This window comes from Mus caroli, unplaced genomic scaffold, assembly GCF_978045245.1.
Source record: "Mus caroli unplaced genomic scaffold, Mus_caroli_1 scaffold_18, whole genome shotgun sequence".
NCBI classification, from domain to species: domain Eukaryota; kingdom Metazoa; phylum Chordata; class Mammalia; order Rodentia; family Muridae; genus Mus; species Mus caroli.
Genome location: NW_028227273.1, coordinates 78602516 through 78628609, shown reverse-complemented (window position 1 = coordinate 78628609; position 26094 = coordinate 78602516). Strand labels below are relative to the sequence as shown.

General features: G+C 45.3%; 1 protein-coding gene across 1 annotated transcript; it reads right to left on the bottom strand.

Moving 5' to 3' along the window:
• Positions 1-286: 286 nt before the first annotated feature.
• Rgmb (repulsive guidance molecule BMP co-receptor b) lies at positions 287-25200 on the bottom strand. The gene is made up of 6 exons (XM_085833343.1): positions 25091-25200; positions 24736-24960; positions 23737-23812; positions 20160-20422; positions 14840-15348; positions 287-2272 (listed from the first exon to the last, which is right to left on the bottom strand). The coding sequence occupies exons 3-6, from the start codon at positions 23739-23741 to the stop codon at positions 1616-1618; spliced, it is 1434 nt and encodes a 477-aa protein (XP_085689469.1). The 5' UTR covers positions 23742-23812; positions 24736-24960; positions 25091-25200; the 3' UTR covers positions 287-1615.
• Positions 25201-26094: the final 894 nt, after the last annotated feature.

The window sequence follows — 26094 nt, the reverse complement described above, 5'->3', positions numbered from 1 at the left end:
CTGGAGTTCAATCTTTAAGAATACAAAGCAGGGTGCCTTCATAACTGCCCCCAAGGTGAGAATCTGCTGCCTCTAGATCAACACACAATCCCACCCATTGGCAATATCACTTCTCTAAGAAACACATCTTCACAAGACTCCCCGTTTTCTGCCAGCTTTTGTCTGTTAGTCCCACTGGCCAATAGGACATGTCAAAAGGCATTGCCTTGTCCCAAGAACATTATTTAAGGTTTGTTATCTTTTGCTTGTGTTAATGAAAACTTTAAATATTGAAACACAAATCGTATCACTTCTTGGAACCAAAACACATTTAATTATCATAATACAAACCTACCTATTCAGGAGTTAACTTTGCTAGTCTCACTGTCTTCTGTTACGTCCCCTTTACAGCTGATACCAGCAATACAATAATGCAAGAGGCAAGGGAAGATTTTACCTGATGAGGACTTCGCTAGCTGGCAGAGAGTTGAAAAGACGGAGATGACTTGGGGAGTGAAATGCCTAGTTATGAGCATCAGGACGCATAGGCATCCACAGGCAAGTGTATACTAATACACACCAAGACAGCTTTTCTCTTCTTAAGGCCGTACTCCTCGACCTCAGTATCAGAGGAGCACTAACAGCCAGTGCTTGGAATCCAGAGGGGAGGTTAAGGAGATGCTGGAGCAGAGCCAGAGAGCACTGCTAGGACTCCAAGCAGCCAAGGAGAAAGTTAAGAATGTGACTTTTACAAATTACAAAGGAGGGCAAAGCATGATCTCCTCTGAGTTGATTTTGTTTTGCTTAAAGAGTTAATGGAGGGGAAACTACAATTTACACAAGGATAGAGGATGAGAAAGAGTTCCTAGCTGGAGCACAGCGAGATGCCTGGTATTTACTTGAAATGGCCACCTCCAGACTGGTACATAACAAACATCAGCTTCAGAAGGGTCACCCTAGTAGGCCATATGTGCTCAAATGCACACATAAGTAAAGGCTGAAGTTGTAGCACTAATGTGCCCATGTACTGAAAAAGCGAATTGTTAGAAACAGGGCTCGTTAGTGAGATCCACATTTTAAGAATCAAAAGGACTTACAAGTGAGGGGACAACTTTCCTCTCAAATTGACACTTCAAAGGAAGGGAGACAGCTCCATCAGGAACTGAGTGCCTTGGTAAATCAGTAGCAATCAGTAGCCATGGGAAGTGCAGGGGGAGCAAGCAGAGGCGGTATAAACTAGTCACCTCCAAATGGATTGCTGTGGTTGGTGTCTGTGTATATGCACTGTACATACTAACCAGGTACACACATAAATATTTAATATATAAAAAATAAAGTGCTTTCTAAGAGGTCCCTAGGCAGGGACATTATAAAACATTTCACAAAACAGCAAAACAAAATTGATACAATCAAAAAAACACTATAACCAACATATGTGAAAACAGCCAAACACATAATGTACAATCTGGTGTTCCAGGACAAACATCTGTCATATACATGGTATATACATATATACTTTTTCACTCAATATATTATGACAATATATATTTAAAATTTTGTTATAGACAAAAAAAAAAAAAAAAAAAGAAACCCAGAAAAACAAAAAACAAAAAAAAACAAAGACAACAAACAACTCCTACAAAAACATAATAAGGATCAAGCATGTGAATCCAAGACCAACCGGCAAATCCCTACACCCCCCACAGCTGCTGGGGAAGATGTGCCAGCGTTCCTTTCTTGGGTGCAGCGCTTCCACATCCTCCAAGGCACTGTGGGCTGCAGCAGTAAAGTTGGCATCACCAGTGGTGAGCAGGTCGAAGACACACGATTGGAAATAGATGTCCTTCACCGGCATCTTCTCGTGGCATTGGGTGCTGGCAGTCTCCAGTGTGTAGCCAGGCCAGGCCTGCACTGAGGTGGTGTGAGGCAGGCTGTGCCCCAGGATAGCAGACACCTGGCCTTGTCCATCATCAATGCATTCACTCATGGGGCAGCCATTCACACACAGCTGCAAGTCCTGGCTTTCCTCATAGGACATGGCCAAGTCTTCGGGCATCCGGATAGCGAGGGTTAGGTAGCGACCCAGCTGTCGCACAAACACTGTGGTGCCTATGTATCGGGCATGCATCTCTACGTAGCGGCCACTCTCCTTCTCCACGATGTGAAGACTCTTCACGTCACCGTCCCCCCCACTGGTGGTGCCATCTACAAAGGCGGCTGGCAGGTCATCTGTCACAGCTTGGTACACCTTCTGATCCGTGCACTCATGCTGTGCTTTGAAGATAATTGTGATCTGTGGGGTGGAAGATGCACAAGTTAACACAGCTGGGGGGAGGGTGCCATTCCACAGCAGAGTCCCCTACGCCTGCTTTGGAGCGAGGCTTGGGAACAGCACATTTATTTGTCTCCTTCTAAAACTAACTAAAGTACAGCATAGTTGGGGTGAGGGTGGAGGCTCCTGGCTAAGATGAACACAAGCTTCTAGGGACTTAATTAATGATATATCTAACAGAGCCCTGCCTTCTACAGAGATCATTCACTGGACTATCTCCATTTTGCACGACTCATCACTATTAATATAAATACTGAGAGACAAAACAGAGGCTCTTTGGGGGTGGGGGTGGGGTATCCGCAACAACTACCAATCATGTGCCTTGGGAGAGATTTCTTTAAGTCTCTTAATCAAATGTTTTGCATCAGTGCTTAATCCCTGTGACAGGGAATTATTTGGCAAGCATAGCTCTCAAGCACTGGCAGAGATAACATGCCCCAAACCTCATAACAGAAGATGGTTTCCCTAAACTCCACCAGGGGCCTGACTCCTCACAGCTTTTCCCAGCAAGCTCTTAATTTTCCAAATGAAGCAAATAGTTCAGAGAGGGAAAAAAACCCCTACCCATTGATAAACACAAAGCCTTCCTCAGTAAGACCGTCCTTGTCCTTGCTGAATCCTTTTGTTGTAACAATTACAAAAAACTCTAGCAAATGAACCTGTTCCCAGTTTTGCAGTTAGCTTCTGAGGGGAGAGGTTAAGTAGGAAGGGACAGAGTTCTGTGTGCCCCTCCCCCAGCACCAACTGACAGAGCCTCTGAGATTCAGCTAGCAGTTTGTTACAGGGTCAGTTATGCAGTAAGTTTGTTTGTTCAGTTTTTTTTTAAATTAAAAAAAATAAGAATAAAGGACTGGGTGACTTGAGTCAAGAAGGCAGACAAGCCACACACTCCACGAAACTCTGATGCCATGAGACTTAGCTCCTGCAAGGAAACTAGTCAAAACAATGGACCCTTGTTTAAGAGGCCAGAAATGCCCCCCCAAATCCTGACCACCACCCTCAAGCTCATGTCTGAAGTTTCTCCCCAAGTCAGCCAGCAGTTGCTCACACTATTTAATTCCACATGTTCCCACCGGTGGTACTTGACTGGAATTTTCCAGTCATTTCATTTGACTTCAGCCAGTTACAAAGCCTAGCTCTGAGGCAGCTGCACTGCAGCAACTGGCTAAGTTCATATCCGTTGTTTGCAGCTGCAACTGAAAGCCAGACAATGTGCTGTGAAACCCTGGGCTTTCTCTCCTAATTACCCAGAGCCACAATTTGATTTCCCGAAGACCAGCCCTTCTCACATTTCAACACCTTCTTTACAAGCCAGAGAAGGTGACTAGAGATGACTTCAGGAGAACTGCTCACTCTAACCACGGGACCTTCCCCTGTGAGGCGGTCTGAGGTGGGTATCTAAGGAGACTATAAAACAGATTTATTTGGTGGCTCTAAAGTTAGTTTGACAAGTCCCTTTTTTAAGACAAGCTGGGATTGCTAGGAGGTGAAAAGATTAAATTCAAGTAAATTCTGTACCTGGAAACACTGGGTGAAGGACAGAAAACACAACCAACACAGACAGCTAAAAGCCAAGTCAGTAACACTGTTTTACATAGTCCTGAGGATCGGCTCAGCTGAAACACAGTCAAAAACTGAGAAAATTCAACAACTCAGTAACGTGTCTTTCTGGTCTAACAAACTTGTTTAAACCAACTTGGCATTGCATGCAAGAACTATGAACATTTTGTTCACATTAGGAAGAGAGAAAAGGAATTCACTTTTGTTGGGGCAACAAAGCAGAGCTATCCAATTGCAAACCAGTTACCAAAAAAGACACACAGGCGTCAAGGCTAAGATGAGTGGAATAGTTTCATGTTTAACCAAGCCTGCTGTTTTCATTTTAAAGACCCCTCACCCACTTATCCTCTGTGATACGGCGGGACACATGGAAAACAAGTGTTCTCTTGGACCTGTACCTATCAAATATTCTACTCTACCTTATAGATTTTGTCTACTCATTTTACTTGATGAGACTTTCTGTCTGATAAAATTACAGTGCTATCTTTCAGTTGGCCATGTGTGTAGAATTATCTGTTGGATCAACATGCCAAGGGGCTGAAAGAACCTCAGAGCATGGGGAAGGGTCCCTGAGAAGTCCTTTGTAGTTTAAGTGTGTACTGAGCAGGGACCTAGATTCATAATCAATGCAGTGTAGAAAAACCTCTGGGTAGCAGTTTCACATGACTTGAGTTTTGTAATTCCACGCCACTCCTCAGAACAATTACAACACAAGCTCTCAACAAGCAAGCACTCACCTGTGACCAGCATGAAATCCATTTTAGATTGTCTACCTCTCCTGGAAGCAAAGCTGTTCGTCCGTACTAATTCTCACTTTAAAAATATACAAAATTTCACTGGAATTTTTGCAAATTCCAAACCTTAAGAATGTTCACATAGCAGCCATCACAACTCTAAAATGGGTATTCAAGTTGTTTACAGCTTTCACTCAGCACTTAGAAACTGTAAAACACCGGGCATGCTGCTTGCTTCCCCTCCACTAACTGATCCATATTCAGTAATAACTCAATTTGTCACATCTGCTCATGCCACACCATTTATTATTGATGGGTGGCATTTCTGTGCATTTAAAACATCGATGTCTTTTGTTAAGCCTCCTCCATGTAGTTCCTCTTAACCTCGCCTTAGACAAACTACTCTAGCTCTCCTCATTCATTTTTAATCTCACTCCTGAGATCTCCACCACCCACAAGGTCTATGAGGAGGAGAGGGAGGCAGCTACCAATCAACCTTTCCACATAGGAAAGACACAAGGAACTTAAGGGCTGTTATAAAATGAAGAACAGCGAGCGGTTCTCAACCTTCCCAATGCTGTGACCTTTTAATACAGTTCCTTGTGTTGTAGTGACCTCAACCATGAAATTATTTGTTGCTACTTCATAACTGTAATTTTGCTACTGTTATGAATCATAATAGAAATATCTGTGATTTCCAATGGTCTAAGGCCACCCCCTGTGAAAAAGGTGTTTGAGATGCTCAAGAGGGTCACAACCCACAGTTTGGGTACCACTGGATAAGGGGCACCTGCCTGCCTCTCTTTCCAGCCAGCAAGTAAAGGAAATACATGAAATGGAATTGAACAAGTCCTGAGGAAAATCTAGGCCCTGCCTCATCAGTATACAGAGAAATCTTCCCAAGGTACACTATTAGCCTGGAAAACACCACACTCAGGTTTTAAAACACAAGTCCACAAAGTCAGTTCTCTGTATATTCTGTAGCTCTAAATACATTGTGGAAAAACAGTTAGCAGGGTTCAGTTAGCCCACTTAGCATCGCAAGTGCAAAGAGCTTTCTGGAATGAATCCTCAACAAGAGAACTGGGCTTTCAGAGCTAAACACGGGGCTAGAAATGAACCCAAAGCAATGAGATGGACTTGAAAGGTAATTTGATTAGTATCTGGTCAAAATTCTGCCCATGTACAAGGGAGTTAAAATGAATTTTATTTCATCTAATTAACTGATATGTCCACGTTGTCAAGTCACCTGGGTGTAATTATGTTGAAAAAAACAGTAGACCCTGAAGAAGACCAAGCCTGGGCTCAGGCTCCCTCGGGCCTGCACATCCTCTAGACAGAATAACAAGATCATTCCAACAGCAGAGCACACTTCAGTACACTGGCTTTGTCTCCATCCCTAACACACCCAAATTCTACTCATGAGGCCAGTTTTTCTCAATGTTAAGAAGCTCACTGAGGAAGCTCTAGAAAAAGCTGAGGCCCTCGATGGTAGTTTACTTTATTTCCAGGGTCACCAGAGTGTGGACTGTAGCTGGGGCGGGCCTCTTCTGTGTAGGCAAGGAGGGAACTGACCTTTAGTTATATAAAAATGAGGGTAACTCTATTTTTCACTTTTGTGAAACAGGGAGGAAACACACACACACACACACACACACACACACATTTAGATTAACTTTTTGTCTGAACAATTTGATGCAGACAGAGCCCAGACAAGATTTTATATGTAGTATACTAAATGGTGGGTGGTAGATATATGCTGTCACTGACAATTTTCCCCAAAGCATCAGGGAGATGGTCTGTTAGGAAGCTGTAAACTCAATAAACTGGAAAGCAATTTTACAATCACTATTTAGATTACAACAAATATTATACTCACAGAAAGTCTAAGAATTGCAGAAGTATAAGCTGTTAAATGCTTTTATTGGTTAGGACGATGTACTAACAGTTAAGACAACACACGTTTATAAGGTGAGCAGCATATTAAAAATCTTACCCTAGATTCCTTTTAGGGTTTAGGCAAGACTAAGGTTATATATACCTTCAAAACAAAACAGGTATCAAGCATGTTTGCTTCTACAGAGCTCAATGTTCAGAGCCCTTACGGGCAGGATGCAGCCTTCAGTGTTGCCCTAGGTAATGAACACAAGCAAGAACAGGGGCTGCTTTGGCCGCTGAAGGGGTACTTGGCAGCAGATGGAGAATTAAGAAGCCAAACCAAAGGGGAAGGACACCCACTGCTGAAGGCTGCTAGGGTGGTCCAGAGATGCACCGAGCCCAGTTGCTGGAAAAAGCTCTGAGAACGAAAGCAATCTGGCCCAGGGATAACACACGAAACGGACAAGCACAGAAATGCCAACTTTCAAAAACCAGTTTCTATATAATTAAAACAAGGAAGGCGGGAAGCGTAAATAGGCAGAGAGACGGGGAAGTTAGCCAACTTCCTTCCACACAGCAGAGTAACACCATGCAGAGCATGAGGAGGCAAGCCCTCTGGGCCTGCACATCTCAGCAACTTCAAAACCTCCAAAAGTCTGGGTTCACAGTTTGCACTAGGAGGAGGCTGAGAAGTATTACAGACTAAGGCTGCCACTATTTCAGATCACAGGCTAAAAACACTTCAAAGGTTGAGAGCTGTGGTGGGGGCAGTAGGCCTCAGCTAGGCAGAATCTGTCACAGCAGGTCCCAGTTTCCAGGAGGCATCCTCTCTGGATAAAGGACAGGACTACAGATCCTCCAAGTGCTCAGGGTAGAGGTTCCACTGTTGTTCCCAAACCGATGGACAGTAGGAAAGCGTAGCCTCTGATTACTTCTCTGCATTAGGAGAGGGAGAAAAATCCTCAACGTCTTCACAATACACACACTCTTGACATCTCTAGGTTCAATCAAGTTCCCAAAGACAGAAAAGAAAAGGATTGAAACTGTTAGAATTGGTTAGTAGCCGGGCGTGGTGGCGCACGCCTTTAATGCCAGCACTTGGGAGGTGGATTTCTGAGTTCGAGGCCAGCCTGGTCTACAGAGTGAGTTCCAGGGCAGCCAGAGCTATACAGAGAAACCCTGTCTCGAAAAAAAACATAAAAAAAAAAAAAAAGAATTGGTTAGTAACTGACCAAAAAATCTCCTTGTGACTGGGTAGGAAGAGGGGAAAGACGTCAGTACCTGACAAATGTCTGTGGGTCCAGATTGAACTCTGAGCACTTTCAGGGGATATGAGAAGTTCTGTTTAAACGCTATGGTACCCATCACATCCACAGTGCAGACAGTGTGCCAACATAAGAGAGACCTACCAGAATTAGCTGGACTCCCCGCTTCCCCAGCCCCAGCCCCAAATATTGAAATAATCAGCGAAGTGGAAGAGAAAGAGGTCCCATTCTCTAGCAAGCTGGTTTCACTTGAGTTCTATTTAGGATCCCCCAGTATCATAGGTTCACTCCAAGGCTGTCTAGTTTAATCTTTCTTAGGTGTGTTAGCTCTTCCTCCTTACCACTCAGACTGAGCACTTTGTTAAATTACTCCACCCACAAGAACACAAAATCCAAACACTGGAAGGGCAAGTTTCATGGCAGTCAAAACAAATAAAGACAAACCAGGGAAGAGAACATTTTCATTGTTGGATTTTCACTGTTTCTTTGTTGCAGTTTCATTGTTTCAGTGTTTCATTTTCATTGTTGTACACAGTTAGGTAACTCTCAGACCACATTCCACAGAGGCAGAAAGTGTTTGGTGAGCCTTAACTGAAGCCAGCAGCAGCAACATCACAAGGGAATTCGAACCAACCACCAGCGTTTCCTTCTTCATCCTTGCCCTCAAAAGGTTGACTCAAAGAAAACTGAACAGGGCAGAGAGAGACATTTGGAAACTTGACAGTGAAACAAGTTCTGACTCTCAGTTGTGTATCAGACTTGGCTTCCTGCCCTTGCCTTAAACGATGGAGGAGAGCGGGTTTGCTTTGCAGCAGCCGAGGCTACACCACACAAGGAATCCTGCCTGGCTTGGACAAACCTGTTTAATTTCACTTACCAAGGGGGATTTTTAGAAGGTCTCCTCCTTCCAAGGGCATCTGGGACTCAGGGAGTGGGCAGTGTCAGGAAGGAAGATTAAAAGATGGCAAAGAACTTCTTACCCAGAGTATTTTAACACATGTGGGAAAACCAGGAAAACACAGCATAAAGACTAAGCAAGGAGGCCATCCTTCTAACAGAATGCTCTTTCACTGTACACACCAGTCACCCAGTGAGAATCCTCCTTTCCCCTTTCTTCTCCAACATGCACTTGGAAAGCTTTCTGCCTCTGGGCAGTGTACAGAAACTATACCACACCGTAGTTCCTGCGGCTAACACCTTATAATCAGTACAAACAACAGCCCTTCGGAAATTGAGAGGGACAGCGGACCCGGTTTCACCCAGAAGCAGAGCTCATTTGTTCTTCTAAAACCCATTCTTTAACATTTCAGTGCTGCTTCTAAGATAAAAATTCAGGAATGACAAAAATGTTTAACATATTACTTAACAAGGGTTTTAAAAATTAGATGGGACCCTGAAAGTTAATCAAGACAGTGACGGTGGAGATACGGATGGTGGGCACTAACTGTGGGAGATGGGAAGCCAAAGTGCCAAGTCCCAGGAGCAAGCAAAGCAGAAGGGGTTCACCTTGGATGATGGCCCGTGACACACCCCCACAGCAGCTGCTCTCTCTGTATTGCTTCCTGACACCTGTGTCAACCTGCTAACTAATGTCTCTGGGAATCAATGCATTCTACCAAGAAGCTCTTAAGACAGCTGGGTCTGCACACAAATCTACCCTTTCCTGATGCTGTACGTTTCAGGTATGTGCCCAGACAATGCAAAGGCTACATTCACCCCTACATCTCCTACATGATGATTAAGAAAAACAGACAAACAAACAACAACAACAACAAACCCAAAGGCAGCAGCACCAAATTAATGACATTTTTATCAGAAATTATTACTCCAAGGGAGCTACAACTATAAACTAGTATCTTTGTAGTTAAGAAGGATCATACGGAACAAATGTATATATCAAAAGCAAATCTCAGATTTCAATGACTAGATACTTCTAAAATTAGGCCCCTCACCACCATGCCTACCATCACATGCAGGAATAGGGTCCATACTTCTAAGCACAATTCAACCAAAGCGAAAGAGGAACATCGTCATTGATAAAAATAAAAGGTCACTACTGTGTAGCTCACAGGTATCTATAGTTATTAAAACAAATCGTTGTAGAAACTTGGATACAAGAAAAAAAATATTCTAAGGTGTGAGGTCAAGAGAGGACCGATTTCCAAACCTCGATCTGGAGATGCATTTAAAATGACAGCTGAAAGCTTGTGCAACGTGGGCATGTCTAAGCAATAGATAATAACCCAGAATGCTCTGCATGGCCACTCTTGCTGTGCAAGTGTCTAAGGGCTAGCAGAAAGAAATGGTCACAACATGTTCTAGTGCTGCCAAGCACTGGTGGATTTTATCAGAATGGAAACCTTAGGCTACACAGCTCGAGAAAGACATTAGCCAAAAAGAAAGAAAACCAAGCTCTCTGCATGTCTGATGGAACCTCTCAGAACTTCCAAGAAAGCAGCTAAAGAATTTGAGATGTATAGATATTATGAAATTGTTTTGGCTAGGCACTGGGCGCCGCCCACAGGATAGCAGGAGCTGGTAGCCACTGTAAGAACTAGAAGTGTCCTACCTGGCCAATAGTTACCTGGCTCAGGGAAGCCCAAGGAACAACCTCTTTCTTAAAGGCAACCTGCCTTACAGCAAACCCTTTCTCTGGCTCAAGGAAAGAGCCCAGGATGTGTGGTTCCCAATCTTCCGTACTTCTAATTTGTTTACATGAGATTTAAGTATTTTATAGAAAACCAGAGAAGTGGGAAAGAATATGATTACATACAAATTAATGGGAAAAATAAAGCAAATGAATACTTGTGAAAATCATTACTAAAAACACAGCCATTGTTAGGTAGGCAACAAAGTATTTAAACTGAGAAGTACTTTGAAAGGCGTACTTGAGAACCTGACTGACTTTTAGTTTCTATATTACATTCTACCAGTTTATCATGTGTTTGCATGGAGAGCTCATGCGGGAATCAGGGCACAGTTTGTAGAGTCGGGCTTCCCCTACCACTTTAGTTCCAGGAGCTAACCTTAGGTTGTAAGGCTTAGCTGCAGCTGCTTTACCCACTAAGCCATTTTGCTAGCCTGAGATTGAGGATTTAAAAAATGTCTACTTTCATTTTCATTCTTTGTAGGTCTGAGGAGGTAACTCACAGGAGGCAGACTCTTCACCACTAAACTCTACTCTTCTCTCGGAAACTTGAATACATGGGCACATACGAAAGGATCAAGAAGTTTACTTTTTAACCACCGTCTGAGACCATGCATTTACATATCCTCTCTAAGGACCTTTGTTTAAGAACAGAAACCCAAGACATTGAATGGGTATGTTGAGTCTGAGAGTGGCAAAGAAAACGTGAAGCAAGCCAGGCGTCCCTAGGATAGGTCACCTGACTCCTCTGGGGCATGTGAGGTACAGGCCAGCCGCTGCCATGTGGTTCTTGGAAATGACAAGGTGTGACTGCCTCTTCCCCAACAGGAAACCCTTTTTCTCTTTGTGCTCCTAACGTCAGTTGTAGTGCCATTCCCCCCCCCCCCGCCCCCCATTTCACGTTCTCAGTGCCTGCATGCCTGCATCTGCCTCTCACAGCCGAAGGTGGGGAAGATGTCTATCTGAGATGAGGTGATGTGTGTAGGTGTGCCAGAGACTCTTGCAGCCCCGGGGTGGAGAGATGAAAAACTTGCCCTGGCTCCCCACCCTGAGCAACATATCTACCTGGCAAGCTAGTCTACGCTTATAGTCTCTTCCAGCGAGCAAGGGTATAAACAAAAACATGGAGTCTCTGAGAAAAAATACTTGTGCACACTGTGACCACCTGGAAAACAAGCCCTTCTTTACCCATAGGGAGGGGAGAGCCAGTGTGTGGCAAGAGGAGTGGATGAGGAGAGATAAAGCCACATTAGACCACAGGCCTACCTGCCTTAATTCACTCACTGCTCCTACGAGAAAAACGTGTAGTTAATAAATGTCCCAGAGGACAGTGACTTCATCTTACTTTAATCTGTTTCAGTGTCCTTTGGTGACAGGTGGGAGATATGTTTGAAAGAGAGACCTCACTAAGTTCAACTTGCAGGGAGCTGGCTCAAGAAGCCTGGTTCCCAGAAGCCAGTTGTCTTAGCATTTCTCACAGTGAGATGCATGGATGTTTCAATGTCACTTTAGCCTCTCAGCTGGCTTTCCACCTGGCATAGTTACTCTTTAAGTACACTGATACAGCATGCAGGGCTTGGAAAATGCCTGAGCACACAGGGAAGGTTGAGCTCAGCTTTGTACAGTGCTGACTCACTCCACACTGGTCTGAGTAGGTCCAGCAATTCTCAGTAAGAAAATGAAGTATACCTCCGGAAGACTGGGTTGGTACCCTACTGTTTATCGGAAGGGTTCTAGCTGATGGAATAACCCCTAGTGGATTCCTATAGGACAGAATTTGGGGATGGTGTGGAAAGCAGGTGGCATCTAGGTGGAAGGAGCTGGCCACCTCCCCATCCAGTTACACCTTGTCCCTAGTCTCAAAGCTTGCAATCTTTCTTTTCTTTTCCTCTCTCTGGACACCTGGATGCTTGTATCTTGTCTTGCCTGAGGCTCAAAGCAGTAGATTCAGTCAAGCTAGGACTAAAACCCAAATGACCCTTCTCTCCTTTTTGCTGCTTCTCCTCAGGTACTTGTCACAGAGATAAAAGGGAGAAGGCTGCCGTGTGCTGAGATTCACATGAAGAAAAACCTTTCCTTTTTTTTTTTTTTTTAATAAAGAGAAGGCATTTTAAAACAGATTTAGAAAAGAATTTAGATTTTGCTTAGAACGTGTTTTGTAAGGCACCAAGCCTCATTGCTATTAGTTTTATTACCACTTTTTCTTTAAAGTCCTTAAAGGCAGGTTTGCTGCATAATCGTAGGCCTTTGCTGATTTCAGCAACACGTACCATACTGGCCTTGAGACAGAGCATGGAAACTGGCCCTTTGGATACAGGGGCACCCTGGAGAACACAAAAACTAAAGCCGAGCAGCCCAGCCGTTGCTGGGGTGGAGGACCACGGAGCAGGGCTGAGCGCATGGGGGCAGGGCGCTAATGCACAGCTGAGAAAGCACACAATCCAGCTGCTGTCCTCTGGAATCCCTGTCAGAAGGGTCTCCTCCATTTTGAAAGAACAAAGAATTTGGCTTTTACCAGATCAAGAAACAGACCTGTTTCTTTCTTTTTTTTTTTTTTAATATTATTATTAGTTTGCTAATCTAAATTGTTCTCTGTGTGTATATGAATATATAACAATTATTTAATTTGAACAAAAGTCTTCCAAATCCTCAGCTATTTGAACAATGGATAACTATTGCCATGTTTGAGGTGTCTTATGACTGTTGTAACCCTAGACTCCTAGACTTTTGGCAATGGTCTAGCTTACAACTTCATAATCATTTGTTTTTTAATACACACACACTATATGGCTATGTATCATCGTAAGGGATTTTGTGTGTGTGTGAGTGTGTGCTTTGAGTCATATGCACCACACACATGCATATGCACATGCACATATATGTAAGTGCCTTCAGAATCTAGAAGAGGACATCAGATTAAGGATCCTGAGTCACATGGTTGTGAGCTGTCAAGCTGGTGCTGGTAACTGAACCCAGTCTTCTGCAAGAGCAGTCGCTGCTCTTAATTGCTGAGCCATCTCGCCAGCCTACTAATCATATGTCCTTATAATCTAACTTTTACCAACCCAGATTTAGTCTGAGATCTATGAAAGAAAAGTTATTTATAAACATATAGAGCCAGAGAAAGAAAGCTTTATTTTGAGATGTAGAATGTGCTAAGGCAAGAGGCAAGCCTGACATTTTACAGGTTTGAAGTATAAACATTTTGGAGATCCCCTAAAGTCTGCTGTGCTGGAACAGTCTCTGTGCTCAAGAGCAATGACTTCTATTTTTAGATTTGTGACACTCCTGGGTGTCTCCAGATATCTCCTGAGGTGTTGTAAAATTCCCTTCACAAAATGCCAAGTAAAATAATTTAAACTCACTTAAAAATATGCCACACATTTGGAGGCAAAGGCAGGAGTCAAATGAACAGCCACAGGACTTCAAAAGATTGATCTTGGTCAATTATATTTAGTCTATGACAACTAAAGAGCAGATATAATAAATACAGGAAATTAAAGCAAGATGAGATAGTCTAACTGTGGTGTTCGTGGCTGGGGAAGACAGGAAAGGAGGGAGTTTAGTTGGACACTGGGAGAAACTCCTTTGACTTTATTTACAAAAGGTAAGTTACTTAGCCCTGACTGGTACTTGGAGACCCTCCCCATACTCTCTTCCACCTTGCATTGCAGGAAGACATCAGTACCTTGCAGCTGGTATCAAAGGTTTCTCCCTATACATGATCAATTTCTTCAAAATCAACAAACAAGGAGCACAGACACTGGTTCAGGGTAAGCCTAACTTAATTTTGCCAACTTTCTTCTTAGCTTCTGACTTAAAGTGTTAAAAGAGGGTGTGAGATTACACAGGGCTTATATAGCACTGTTCTGCAACAGCCAATCCTTAACTTCCTTGGTTACCAAAAGGTTAGTAACTAAAGCACCATTGTGGGTTTGCCACTGGGAAGCCTGGCTTATGGCCATGACATTTACTATAGCTTCTAAATCTCCAATAAAGTACGTTTCCTGATGGGCCACTGCCCCAGGCTTCACAGCTTTCTTTATTCAGAACACCCACTTTCATCATCGGATGAATTTGACCGTGGATTTCTTCGGGAACAGTCTCTCTCACACACATGAGCTCTCACAAGACATCAGTGGGGAGGGCACATGTTTTTCTCATTAAACAGGCCCGCCTTTTCTCCCTGGAGAACTTGATTTCACTGTTTATGTTTTATCCTTCCTATCATTGTCTACTTAAGTTTAGACCCACATCTTACATGCCAGAGAAAATTTCTCATTAAATAATTTCAAACCTTTACCAACCTTGTTAATAACTTTCCAAGAAGATATACAAATGGTTCCTCTAAACTAGGCCTTTATAACAACACATTTTATAAGTTGTCTGAAGAACCGAACAACTTGAATGGAAAGGGGGGTGGGGGGGGAAGATGCATACTCGCCTTGTTTGTAGCAGTTGCACTGGACCCGGGGACCACAGGCACGTTCGTCACTTGAACCGAAAGGTAATTGTTGTCTATGAGTGGCCAGGCCCCTTCCACTTTGCATGTCTGGAAGTGATCCTTGAAAGTTCGAAGGTGAGGATCTCCAAACAAGCCACAGAAAAGGTAATTGGGAGGTCTCTGCTCCCCTCCCCCATGTTCTCTGACTCCCCCGTGGCTGTGGTAGTTACAGGGGTCATGGGTCACTTCCGGATTGGTGGAAGATGTGGGTCCATCCTTGGAACAGTTCCTCTGGCTCATGAGATCACTGATGCCTAACACAGCAGAATGGTACACCAGGTTGCCTCGGCAGGCTTTTGAAGTTCGCTGGGTGCAGCCAGCATAGGCGCGAAGTGCCTTGCAAAACTCAGAGTCAAACCCATCAGCGGCAGAGTTCAGGTGTGCAGTCAGGGCCACGAAGTCTGTGGTACATTTCTGGATTCGACATTGAGTAGGCTGTTGGCAATCACCTATGGGAAAGAAGGCAGGATCAAGCATGCAACTGGATCATCACTTCCTGGCCAGCATGGGAAGATGCCATTCTCCCTAGGAACTGTCTTTTCTATCTCATATACTCCCATCTTAAGACACCTTCACAAATAAGGTTATATTGTGTTATTACGTCTCTCAAATGAAGCCACCAGGAGAAAAACTGGATACAGTTAACTGAAACTTTGAAGCTTGGCCTTTGGTAACTGAACAAGAGTCTAGTCTAGAAATAACCACCAGGTTAAAATTGCAAATGAAATATTGTTTCTTGTTTGCTATTTTGACAAAGAGTCTTCTGCTCCAAAGCAAAGTCAAAGATATGGGCTGTTTTGATTTTTTAAAGCTGTATGAGTAATCTGCTTTAAAAAGCAGTGGGAGAGATACACTCTGCACACAGCTATGATTAAAGCCTACACACCCGAAGAAAGGCTAAAATGCTAAATTATAGTTTGTTTAAAATATCTCTACCTGGTTTTGTATGGCTACAAGGTTAGAAAAACCAAAAGAAAAAAAATCAAGTAGTAAGTCACTGTACTTTCTCCGAAGTACATTACTAATAAGCTGCATCAAACCGTCCAGCCACAACGCCTCAGCTCCTATAAGACCTAAGTCCTTGGCTAAAAAAGTGATTCACCTGACCAAGAGCCAACTTTACTTCTCTCTTAACATATGTCTGGCACACAGATCTCAAGCAAACCACAAGCACAAGACAACTAAAAAAGTATGCCACATCAAAATTGTTTTTCAAAGTGGAATCAGAGAACTGTAGAGTCAAGAATTCCTAGTGTGTGTGTGTGCTTGTGAACATACACAATTCACTTTCCCTTTTAACTCAATTAAAAGAAAAAAGTTAAAAAAAAGTTTAAAAACAGTTTAAAGAAAAAGTTAAAATGAAAACCCAAGTATAAAAAGTTCTGTATTTAAAAAAAAAAATCCAAATTATCTGTCACTTGTCTCTCATAGAGCAATTCATTAAATGTCTCAAAGCACAAGAGAAAAAGACAAAACAAAACACTGTTAGTCATGTGTACCAATTGATTACATATTGTTTCAAAAAGGTTTCCTGAAGAGAAACACTGGCCTATTTCAAATTGTATAAAATGAACTGTAACATATATTTGTTACTTAAAATTCCTTCTAGGTGTTTAACTTATGGAAGGAAGGCTTAACATCTTCACATCTTAGCAGCATCCCCTTCTAAAGAATGTGCAAGTTGTTGTAACAGCTGCATGGTTTCTAGGCATAACAATGTCTCACATTTTGTATTGGGGGGGGGAGGGGCTGACGTCACTGGATTATCCACTGGTTTTGGCTAGTTGTATGTGTGTGTTTAGTATATGTATGAGTGTTTTGCTTGCACATATGTCTGTGCATCAAACGCATGCCTGGTGCCCTCGGAGGCCAGCTAGATGATGGTGTTGGATTTCCTGGAACTAGAGTTACAGATGGCTGAGCCATTATGTGGGTACTGGGAATCACACTGGGATCCTCTGGCAGAGCGGCCTCTTAACTGATAAGCCATCTCTCCAGGGCCTAGCTTTGTTTTTGTTCGGAGACAAGGCAGGTTTCATTGAATTGTAGCCCAGGCTGACTTGAACTTGCACTCTTTCTGTATCAGCTTCCAGAATGTTGGATTACAGGTGAATGCCACCATGCCCGATTAAAGTCAGTCGGTTGTTTTTAAATATGTAATTATTACAATATGTGGATACAATAAACTTCAGGATATCAGTACTTAAATTTTCACCTGATGAAAAACATCATTTAGTAATCTCTATATTGATTTGAAAGGTGCCTGAATGTTTTTAAGTTTTAATTAAATGGTAAACTTATTTCTGCTTTAGCTGGAGAGAAGTGTGGGAGGGTAACAGTCTGTCACTGTTGTGAGATTTCAAAGACCCAGTTGAGCCTTCCTTTTCGTGTTTACCAGAATAGAGAGGATTAAAATTATTTTACTATTTTGGAGCTATGGACTTATAACACTCACTAGACCACTTTAAAAAAAAATGACAAAGTCATCTTCATGAGCTTGGTCCATTCAGGGCTTGTTCAGTGCAGCGCTGACAGAGACAGCTCGATTTACAAGGTCCCTGTCTCGAAAACAAATGGATTTACTTTCAACTACTTCTACCGAAGAACAAAACAATCAAACCATTCACCATCCATCCCATAAGCCTTCAAGGGAAAAGGGCACCCAAGGTCTTGCCTTGTCCTGGTGGGATTGTATACAACTAACTTGCATTAAGGTCAGTCGCGTTAAGGTCAGCCACTGATAGCTGAAGAAGCAGCAGCGGGTGGCAATGAGACCACTCTTCTTTTAAAATAAGATACACAGCAAGCACAAAACCAGTAAAAGCAGGGCCAAGATCACTCCCTAAGGAACAGCTCTTGGACCTCAAATAATGACAGCACTAGAACTTTCCGCTAAACTTGTAGGGCCTATTTGTTCTTTTTATGGTCTATAAAATCTATCTGAGCACACAGTTACTTATAATTATTTCAAATAGTCATAAAATATCAAAAGTGAGGACAGCAGGGAGATACAGAACCCCAGTGTTTAGGAGGAAGAAGATGCAGCATTTATTCCCCAGTGTTCTTTTGTTTTTGTTCCCACCCCCCATTCTCAAGCTTTCCTTTTTTTACGGTGGGTAGGTGCTGACTGCTTAGAGATCACATACAAAAACAGCTCGTTTGCTTTGGCTGAGGGGCCTAACAGTCCTTGGCTGTGTGAGGATCAGAGGGAGGAGGCTAACTGAGGAGAAAATGCTTTGAGGTCAGCATTTTCAGCTCCATCACAGGCTCCGGTATAATGACTAATTTGTAGCATACACCCAGAAATATCCAAGCTTCATGAATTTATAATGACAATGCACACTTTGCCTGTTAGAAGCGGTAATGTAAGCCTCCTGTCAAAATGCCAAGACAATGCAGAGCAGAAACACTCTCCAGGATGTGGCCATGGAGGGCCTGAGTAAGCAAGAAGGCCTGTATGTGATTTTCACTCATGAACTGCAAAGGTCTTCTTAGAATAAAATCATAAGATAAAGTACATGTGAAAATAAGCAGGCCATCTCCCAAGGGCAGAATTCAAAAGATGCACTTGCAAAGAAAAATGTCGTATTCTGGTGTCAGGTCATCTACAATTGGCGTGTCTTGTACTTTCAGCCAGTTACTGTAAGTGCTAAAGGCTTCGTGGTCTAGAGCTTTCGTTTCATTATTTTTTAATGAACATAAGCAAGACAGCTTCCTTCACACCAGGACGACGGCACAATTGCCAGGTTATCGTAAAGGAAATGAGCTCTGCTGAAGCTGAATTGAGTGAACTATGGAGCCATATGGGGCACAGCGGCAAATGATATGGACTCAGACGTAAAACATATGGCGGTCCATCTGCAAGTAGCACTGGCTAGGTTCCCTGGTCTGGAAAAGAACCCCTGCATTTCAAATAGAACTACTCTTCAAAGAGATCTCTCAAAAGCAGCTCCGCTTCAGCAAGTTGTTCACAGCAATGAGACCCTTGGGTTCAATCTAAATGTGTGCGAAGTCTGAGTTACTGAAAGGAACCTTGTGGTCCAAAGCATCTCAATTCGGTAAACCTTTTTAGTCCAGTTTCTCATGTCTTTCACAGGGTAGCAAGGAAGTCTTCAGGAACTACATACACTCCGACCCTGTCAGGACCTCACAGCAACTGGAAACAGTTTCCCTTTCATGAAACGCACAGTTTGACATAATGGATACATATTTCTCACCCCAACACTCCTGAATACTGGAACATTAACAAAAAGTTTCCATGAAACCGCTTGCAGACATTTTTCTAAGGTTCTATCTAAAGCTACTAATTCAAAGCCTTAATCATTCCACAACTGGCTATTACATTAGCACAACTAGTCCATTTCCCCAAGGGACACTGGTACAATGCAGCTGTTATAACACCTCGAAGAATTGTCTCTTCAATGTTATTTTATCCCACCTAAAAGGCCTTTCAGCTACTTTAGCACGGTTGGTATATCTTATCACATAAAAAGTTTTCAGTACAGCTAAGTGATATTAAACTAGGATTCTCCAGATTCAGCGGAAGGGCCTCCAAAGAAACCTATGTAAAACAATGATCCTTTTAATTTTTGTATTATAGGGAAATTAACGCTCTAGGCAAAGTTCTAAAAAGATACGGCACTTCCTTGTAAAGAAAATAAAAAATAGGCATCACACAAGGGTCAGGGTCAGGTATATCCATCCGAAGGGCACATTCCTTCCTCGGCAGGGGCCATGCAGACCTTCACACCACAGCAAGCATCTGTCAAGCCCGCTAGGAACCGAAAACACAAGGCTACCCTCAAAGCACGTCTTCAACTCGCCAATCTCTGCTCTCAAAGCAGCATTCGCAAAACCGAAAGACATCCCGGTTAAGTTTCTTCGGAATTTACCCCCAAACTCGGGTGCAAATCTTTGCACCGTGTGCGATTCCCGGCTTTGCCGCCACCCCCAGCTGTAGAGGAGAAACTGCACAGGGCTCCCAGTCTCCGCTCGCAGGCGACCAGGGTGGTGGAAACCCGATCCGCAGCGGGCCCCAGTAAACACTCCTGCTGAGAGCAGTAAAGGCCCGGGGTGTCGGTCCCGCTCGCGGGCCCCGCACGCTGGGACCCGACCACCGGCTGTCGCGGGCGAAGGCCAGAGGCGTAGGGCAGGAACGTGAACCCGCGACGGTGAGCGCCCTGCTCGCAAGCCAGGGCCGTGGCGTTCCGGACCCAGAACAAAGCCCGCGAGGCCCGCTCCCCACCCGGCCCGCGCCTACCTGCGTGGAGCAGTCCAAGGCTGAGCAGCAGCAGCAGCAACAGCGGCGGCGGGGGCGACGGCGGCCAGAGCCCGGGGCGGCGGGACTGCTCAGCCCCGGCGGCGGCGGGGGCGGCGGCGCAGGAAGGTGCTGCTCTCACGCCCATGCCCGTCCATGCAGGTCTCGTGCGCTCCTGCGAGGGCGGCGGCGCGGGCGCAGTGGCTAGGCCGGGCCTCGGACTGCGGCATGGGCCGGGGCGCACGCCTCGCTTCCTCCTCTTCCTCCTTTCAGGCCAGCGTTCGAGACCGGCCGCCACCGCCGCGATGAGCAGGGCGTCGCGAGCGCAGGGAGGCGGCAACAGGGCGCAGAGACATCGAGACGGCCGGACGTGGCGGGCAGGCAGATAGAGGCGGGAGAAAAAGATACAAAGACCGTGAGCGAGCGCCGACGGCAGCCGGGAGCTCAAGGGCTGAGCCCCAGCTGGCGTGGGCTCGACGTGCGTGGATCAGAAGGACCTCACCAGCCGGAGCAGCCAATGGCCCGGAGAGCTCCGCACCGCGGCCTGCACGGTCAATCAATCTCAGCCCCGCACTTTAGCTCCGCCCCACCAGGCTCCCACCAATCCTTGGAGGCCCCGCCCCCGGCCAACCTCCTCCTTCACTTTCCATTGGCTGCGAGCGTGCCTCCCGCCCTCGCGTCTCACTCAAGTTCCGTGTCCGCCGCCCGCGGGTGGGGCAGCTTCTTCAGGGCTCAGCCTCCCTCCTGCCGGCTTCCTTGTGCTTTTTTTCCTCCAACCCTTTCCGCGATCACGGTTTTCTGTTACCCAATAGAAATGGGCGACAGCGAACCGGCCTTTAACCTTTCCTTGAATTAATGAGCTTCAGGTTCGGCTTCCTCCTAGGTTTTTGGTTTTTTTCTTCCTTGTTTTAATGACCCTTCCCAACTCCTTTTCCTATTCCTGAGGGATTCAGCTACTTGCAGGAAGCCAGCGCTTTCCCAAGCTCTGTGTAGCAGGTCCCCCTCAACCCCCAACCCTGTCTCAGCCAATCGCAACTGTTGGACCTTGTAGCAAATTTGTTGGGGTCTCTTGGCAGAACAAGAGTCTATCCGAGCTGCGTTAGATACTCAGATGACACCGAGGTCCGTAGCAGATGATGGGTGGACTGAGCTCCCAGCGGAATTCGCTGGCAGCTGCGTTGAGGCTCTGGTGTTTTGGTTTCTTTGACATTTTCCCAGCTTCAAAGCGGAGAATGGGAGTCAGGGATTGGGCGAACTTCAACGTGTTCGGTTACAAGGTAATTAGATTAATGAGAGTGGTGAGTTTTTATGCAGTGCAATTATGCCACGATTTCTTGTTGCTCGGTGGCTTTTCCACAAGTTTCCAGTCTATTAAATTAATCCAATGGTAGGTCTGTTTCTACCTGAGTTGTCCTCCAAAACCTGGGGCAAAACCCCTCCAACTATCTCCAAGGAAAAAGGCTAGTAAATGGAGACAAAAGAAAGCACTTGTGGAGTTGACGATAGGATCCAATTTGTCATCAGATAGTGTGAAGTGGCATCTCCTCTGGAGAGTGGCGTCAGTGCTTACTTTCCCCCTGCCTCTGCCATTCTCCAAACTGTTGAGGACTGGCATTTAAAATGCACTTAGCGCAATCTAAATTACAGTTTGCAACTTCACCTGCTACATTACCCAGAATCTCTAATTAGGAATCTCCTATCAACTACAGGCACATTAATATTCCACATGTTACAGTGTGCTGATCAATGATCAAGGGTAATTGGGGGGCAAGCCTTAAGTCTCCCCATCTTATTCATTAGACACACTGTAGATTCCTCAAACCACCAGATCCCTAATGAAGGAGACCTATCTGTTTTTACTGTAATCTTTCATTACTTATTACAGGCCATGGTGATTCAAGTGGTAAACACACCTTTCACTACTCAAGATATAATCCAAGCCTTATGTCTATCTTTAATATGCTTAATAATAGCCGCAGAGTTGCCTGGAGAAATGACTTTCCATGGGGGGAGGGCTGGAAGAATCTGTCAGTTTTACATAATGGTGTATACTAAATGCTATCAGGACAAACATTTTTACCATCTTGCAGTTACTACATATAATAGATGAAATACAGCTCAGAAAATATTAATAAGCATCTTTCTTTTAAAGAGTGATCACATGATACTCTTCTTAAAAGTTCTTTTAGCTTGGAGCTGGAGAGATGGTTGAGTGGTTAAGATCAGTGGCTGCTCTCCCAAAAGACCTGAGGTTCACTTCTCAATGCCCACCGGCAACTCACAATAGTCTGTAACTCCAGTTCCAGGGGATCCGAGTCCCCTTCACGTTCACAGGCACCAAACACACACATGGTGCACAGACACACATGCAGGCAAAATGTTCTTATACAAAGATTTTAAGTGCTTTTAGATAGCTGATTAACAGCAAAGTGTAGAGTTTTCTTACCTCAATATTTAATTATATCCCCAAACGTACATTAGGCTATTATTACATTTCATATAAACAAAAGGTTAGAGATCAGTACATTCAATTTGGAGTCTTTCTGCTGATGACTTTGCTTTTTCTGCACTATCTTGTATTTTTTTTTTTTTTTAAATACAAGGGGGTCTAGATATTCTTATCAGTAGAGGGCACCCTCGAGTTGCTTCAAATCCTGATAGCAAGGAAAAAATTCTGGGGGGGGGGGGGGGAATCATCTTTAAGGTGTTTTATTGCACCTCTGTTGTAAAATTTGACAAGCTTAAGACATGTATGCCTAACAATTCACTTTTTATTACAGCGTAAGTGTTCAGCTGCTAGAGGAAAACGCTATATATATATTTTTTAATAAAGTACAAGGTGGTTCCTATTTTCATGACATCGGGTCCATTGATACAGTTTGGGGTGAACCTGGATGTTAGTTAGCAAGATTCAGTTTGGGGTGAACCTGGATGTTAGTTAGCAAGATTTGAAATCAGCTTGGAAATCAAGAGCATGTTGAATGGCTGGTTATAGGGTGGCCACGCATCAAAGCTCCCGTGCAGCAGGTTAAAGCAGAATTTGGAACGGGACAAAGAAAAATCCAGGGAGGAAGCTAGAACAAATGTGAGGATTATAAAAGTTTTACATTTTAATTAGGAAAAAAAATGAGATGACTGGAAACTTGAGCAACCCCAAAATCCACCTTGTGTCTTGCCATCTGCATTCTTTCTCTCTTCCCCTTTGTTTTCGAGGAGTGGTGAGACCAGAACAGTGCATCTAAGAGACCCAGCAAAGCATACTACACCATGGGCATGCAATTGGGTAATTAAAACGGATGCCAGAAACGTTAATAGATTCTAAACATGATGCAGTTTCATTTCCCAAATCCTTACATAGTGTCTTAACTGTTCCCCAGGTACTATATCTCCATACCCAGAAACCTAACATGAGGGTCTCTGCTTAACAGCTCACCCAGGGCAGAGAAGCCTGCAATAAGCTATTTGTGTAACCCATTCCGGAGTAAGGGCTCCCCTGCTGCTCGTTGCTCCACAGTGTTTGAAAATAAGGGGCTGGAATAGCCCAGAGTCCAGCAGCATGTAGCCCCTGGCTTGTACTTACATCATTCTTAACCCTTCTGCACCTGGAAGGGGCTCAGCGGGATCAGGATGCCCCCGAGCTCCGGAACACGCAGGACCTAGGTGTAAGAGAAGAGCCCCAGGGCTCCGTGTGAGCGCTGAACCCCTGGAGAAAGAGAGAGAGACCACGGAGAGTGCAAGGGGTTGCATCCCGGGCCCCTTGATCCCTAACAGACTCCAGTAGGGCTCGCTTCTGGCTCTCAGGGCTAGAAGCGGCAGGTGCAAAAAGCATTTGGGAGCCGCTTGCCAGTGCTTGGAGGTAATGTGCTTCCTGTCCATTTATCTCAGGAAACCAGCACAGCCTTCCCTTCGAAACAAAATTAACCTCTCATTAGCCAGCCACTCACTCCCAAGAAGGCCTTAAAAGCTTTACCCTCTCACTAATGTATTTAGGCTTTTCTTCCAGGCAAACGAAGCCGAGGCTGTACTAACATCAGCCCCAGGGGTTCCTATGGGCTCCCTCAGGAGCCAGCCAGCCTTTCACCAGTCTAGTTTGGGAAATTGGCCAACACAGAATCCCAGTTTGTAGAAGCAGTCCGACCCAACACCCCTGAACGAACTTCACACCACCCCCGCCCCCACGATAAGTTTGTCTCTGTTTTCTTGGGCTCCTCTCACATTAAAGCTTCAGCTCCATTACCCCCGAGGAATGGGGAAGGGAATGGGGAAACTTCAGTGGCCAGCTGTTCCCAGGTCATAGGAGGCAACTGTCCCTTAGGGAAGCGTCTACGGAAAGCTGGGGGTTGGGGAGCAGCCTTCCTTAGACTCTAGTCGGTTCCAGGCATTGCAAATTAAACGTGGCCAGGAGCTTTTGGAACGCCAGGGCTTTCTCACCCTGGACCCCACAGCCCGGAGCCTGGCAGATTTATACCACACAGGTGGACCAAGACCTAAACAAAACAGTCCCGGCCGCTGCCTGCTATTCGCCCCCCCCCACCGTCCTCCGGGCCCACCGCAAACTTCAACAAAATAAACAACTCACCACAGGCATTCCCTTGTCTGCAGCGCGACGCTTGCCAGCTGGGAAAATAAGCCGCAAGCCACGCGGCCGGGGCGCAGGAGGGAGGCCACGCCGCGCCCGCCACTCTGCCCCAGGTGGGCGGCAGGCGGGCGGCTCCACCCGGGGGCCGCTCTCCAGATGCCGGTTCCCGAGTGAGCTGCCGGGGCAGTGCTTGCACCCCGCCAGCCAGCGGGGCCTCTCTGTCACCTAGGCGGAGAGGGCGGGGAGACAGGTCCCTCTCCCCAACTTCCTCCAAACTGTTCTCTTCCCACTCCTGCCCCACGGCCACAGAGGCAGACAACCTCTGCAGCGCCGGTCCCCAGTCCACCGTTCTAACCTACTGTCCTGCTGGAGACCCGACGGCAGGGAGCATGGTACGCCTCTACCCCTGTTTCCAGGTCCTGCTCTCTCCTCTCCTGCGGTCCTACACACCGGCTTGCACAAAGGCGCCTTTCACGCCGCCAGCGCCGCCCTCTGCGCCGCCCTCCAGGCCCGCAGCGCTGCCTTTACCCACCCGGCTCATCACGGTCCTGCTGCGGACTCTACCAGTTGTCACCCGGACGCGTGCGGTGTTCGCACTCCGCGCCGCCACGAGGGCAACAGACACCCTCCCCTCGATTTTTCTCCTCGCTTTTTATAGCTGTCCATCAGTGCCCTCAAAAGCACGTCCCTTCAACTATCCTCTAGGGTCTTCCAACTGTGTGTAACTGTGAAGGAGGTGACAGGGATGGTCCTTTGGACGTGTGCGAGCACAAGAGGGTTATCGTTCCTGTCCACCTAAGGTGCTAATATGACTTGGCCTCATGTCGAGAGAAAGGGTAGAAAGAAACCCCTTAGACCCAAATGAGAAAGTGTATTGTAAAAGAATTGGCTCAGGAAATGTTTCAGGACGACGTCCTTTGCATTCCGTGGAAGGAGATGGGGGAGGGGAGATCGAGCTATGTTCTCCAGGGTGATTCTTGAGCTTCATAGGTAGTTAACGGCAGCTCACTCATTCTAGAACAAGAGTGCGGTTTTGTTTTGTTTTCTTTAGTTAAAACAAAACTCTAAGCATCTGGGCTCCTTATCCTCCCCAGATCGCCTTCTCTCCACTAACCTTTACCTGCAGTTTCTCCATCTAACGGTAGGGGCAGCATAGGGTAGTATAAAAAGGGCGGGACTTGGAGGGTTTAACTTCTGAACCTTGGGTTCACTAGCAAGAAAAATGTGGAAGGCTGAGGACTCAGAACTCCCAGGTTCAGAAATTCAATGTCAAAAGACCCCTCGTCATATTTCCTGTCTGGATTTTTGCATTTCATTTTCCATTATCGTCTCTAAATACCAATCAAATTGGGGAGAAAA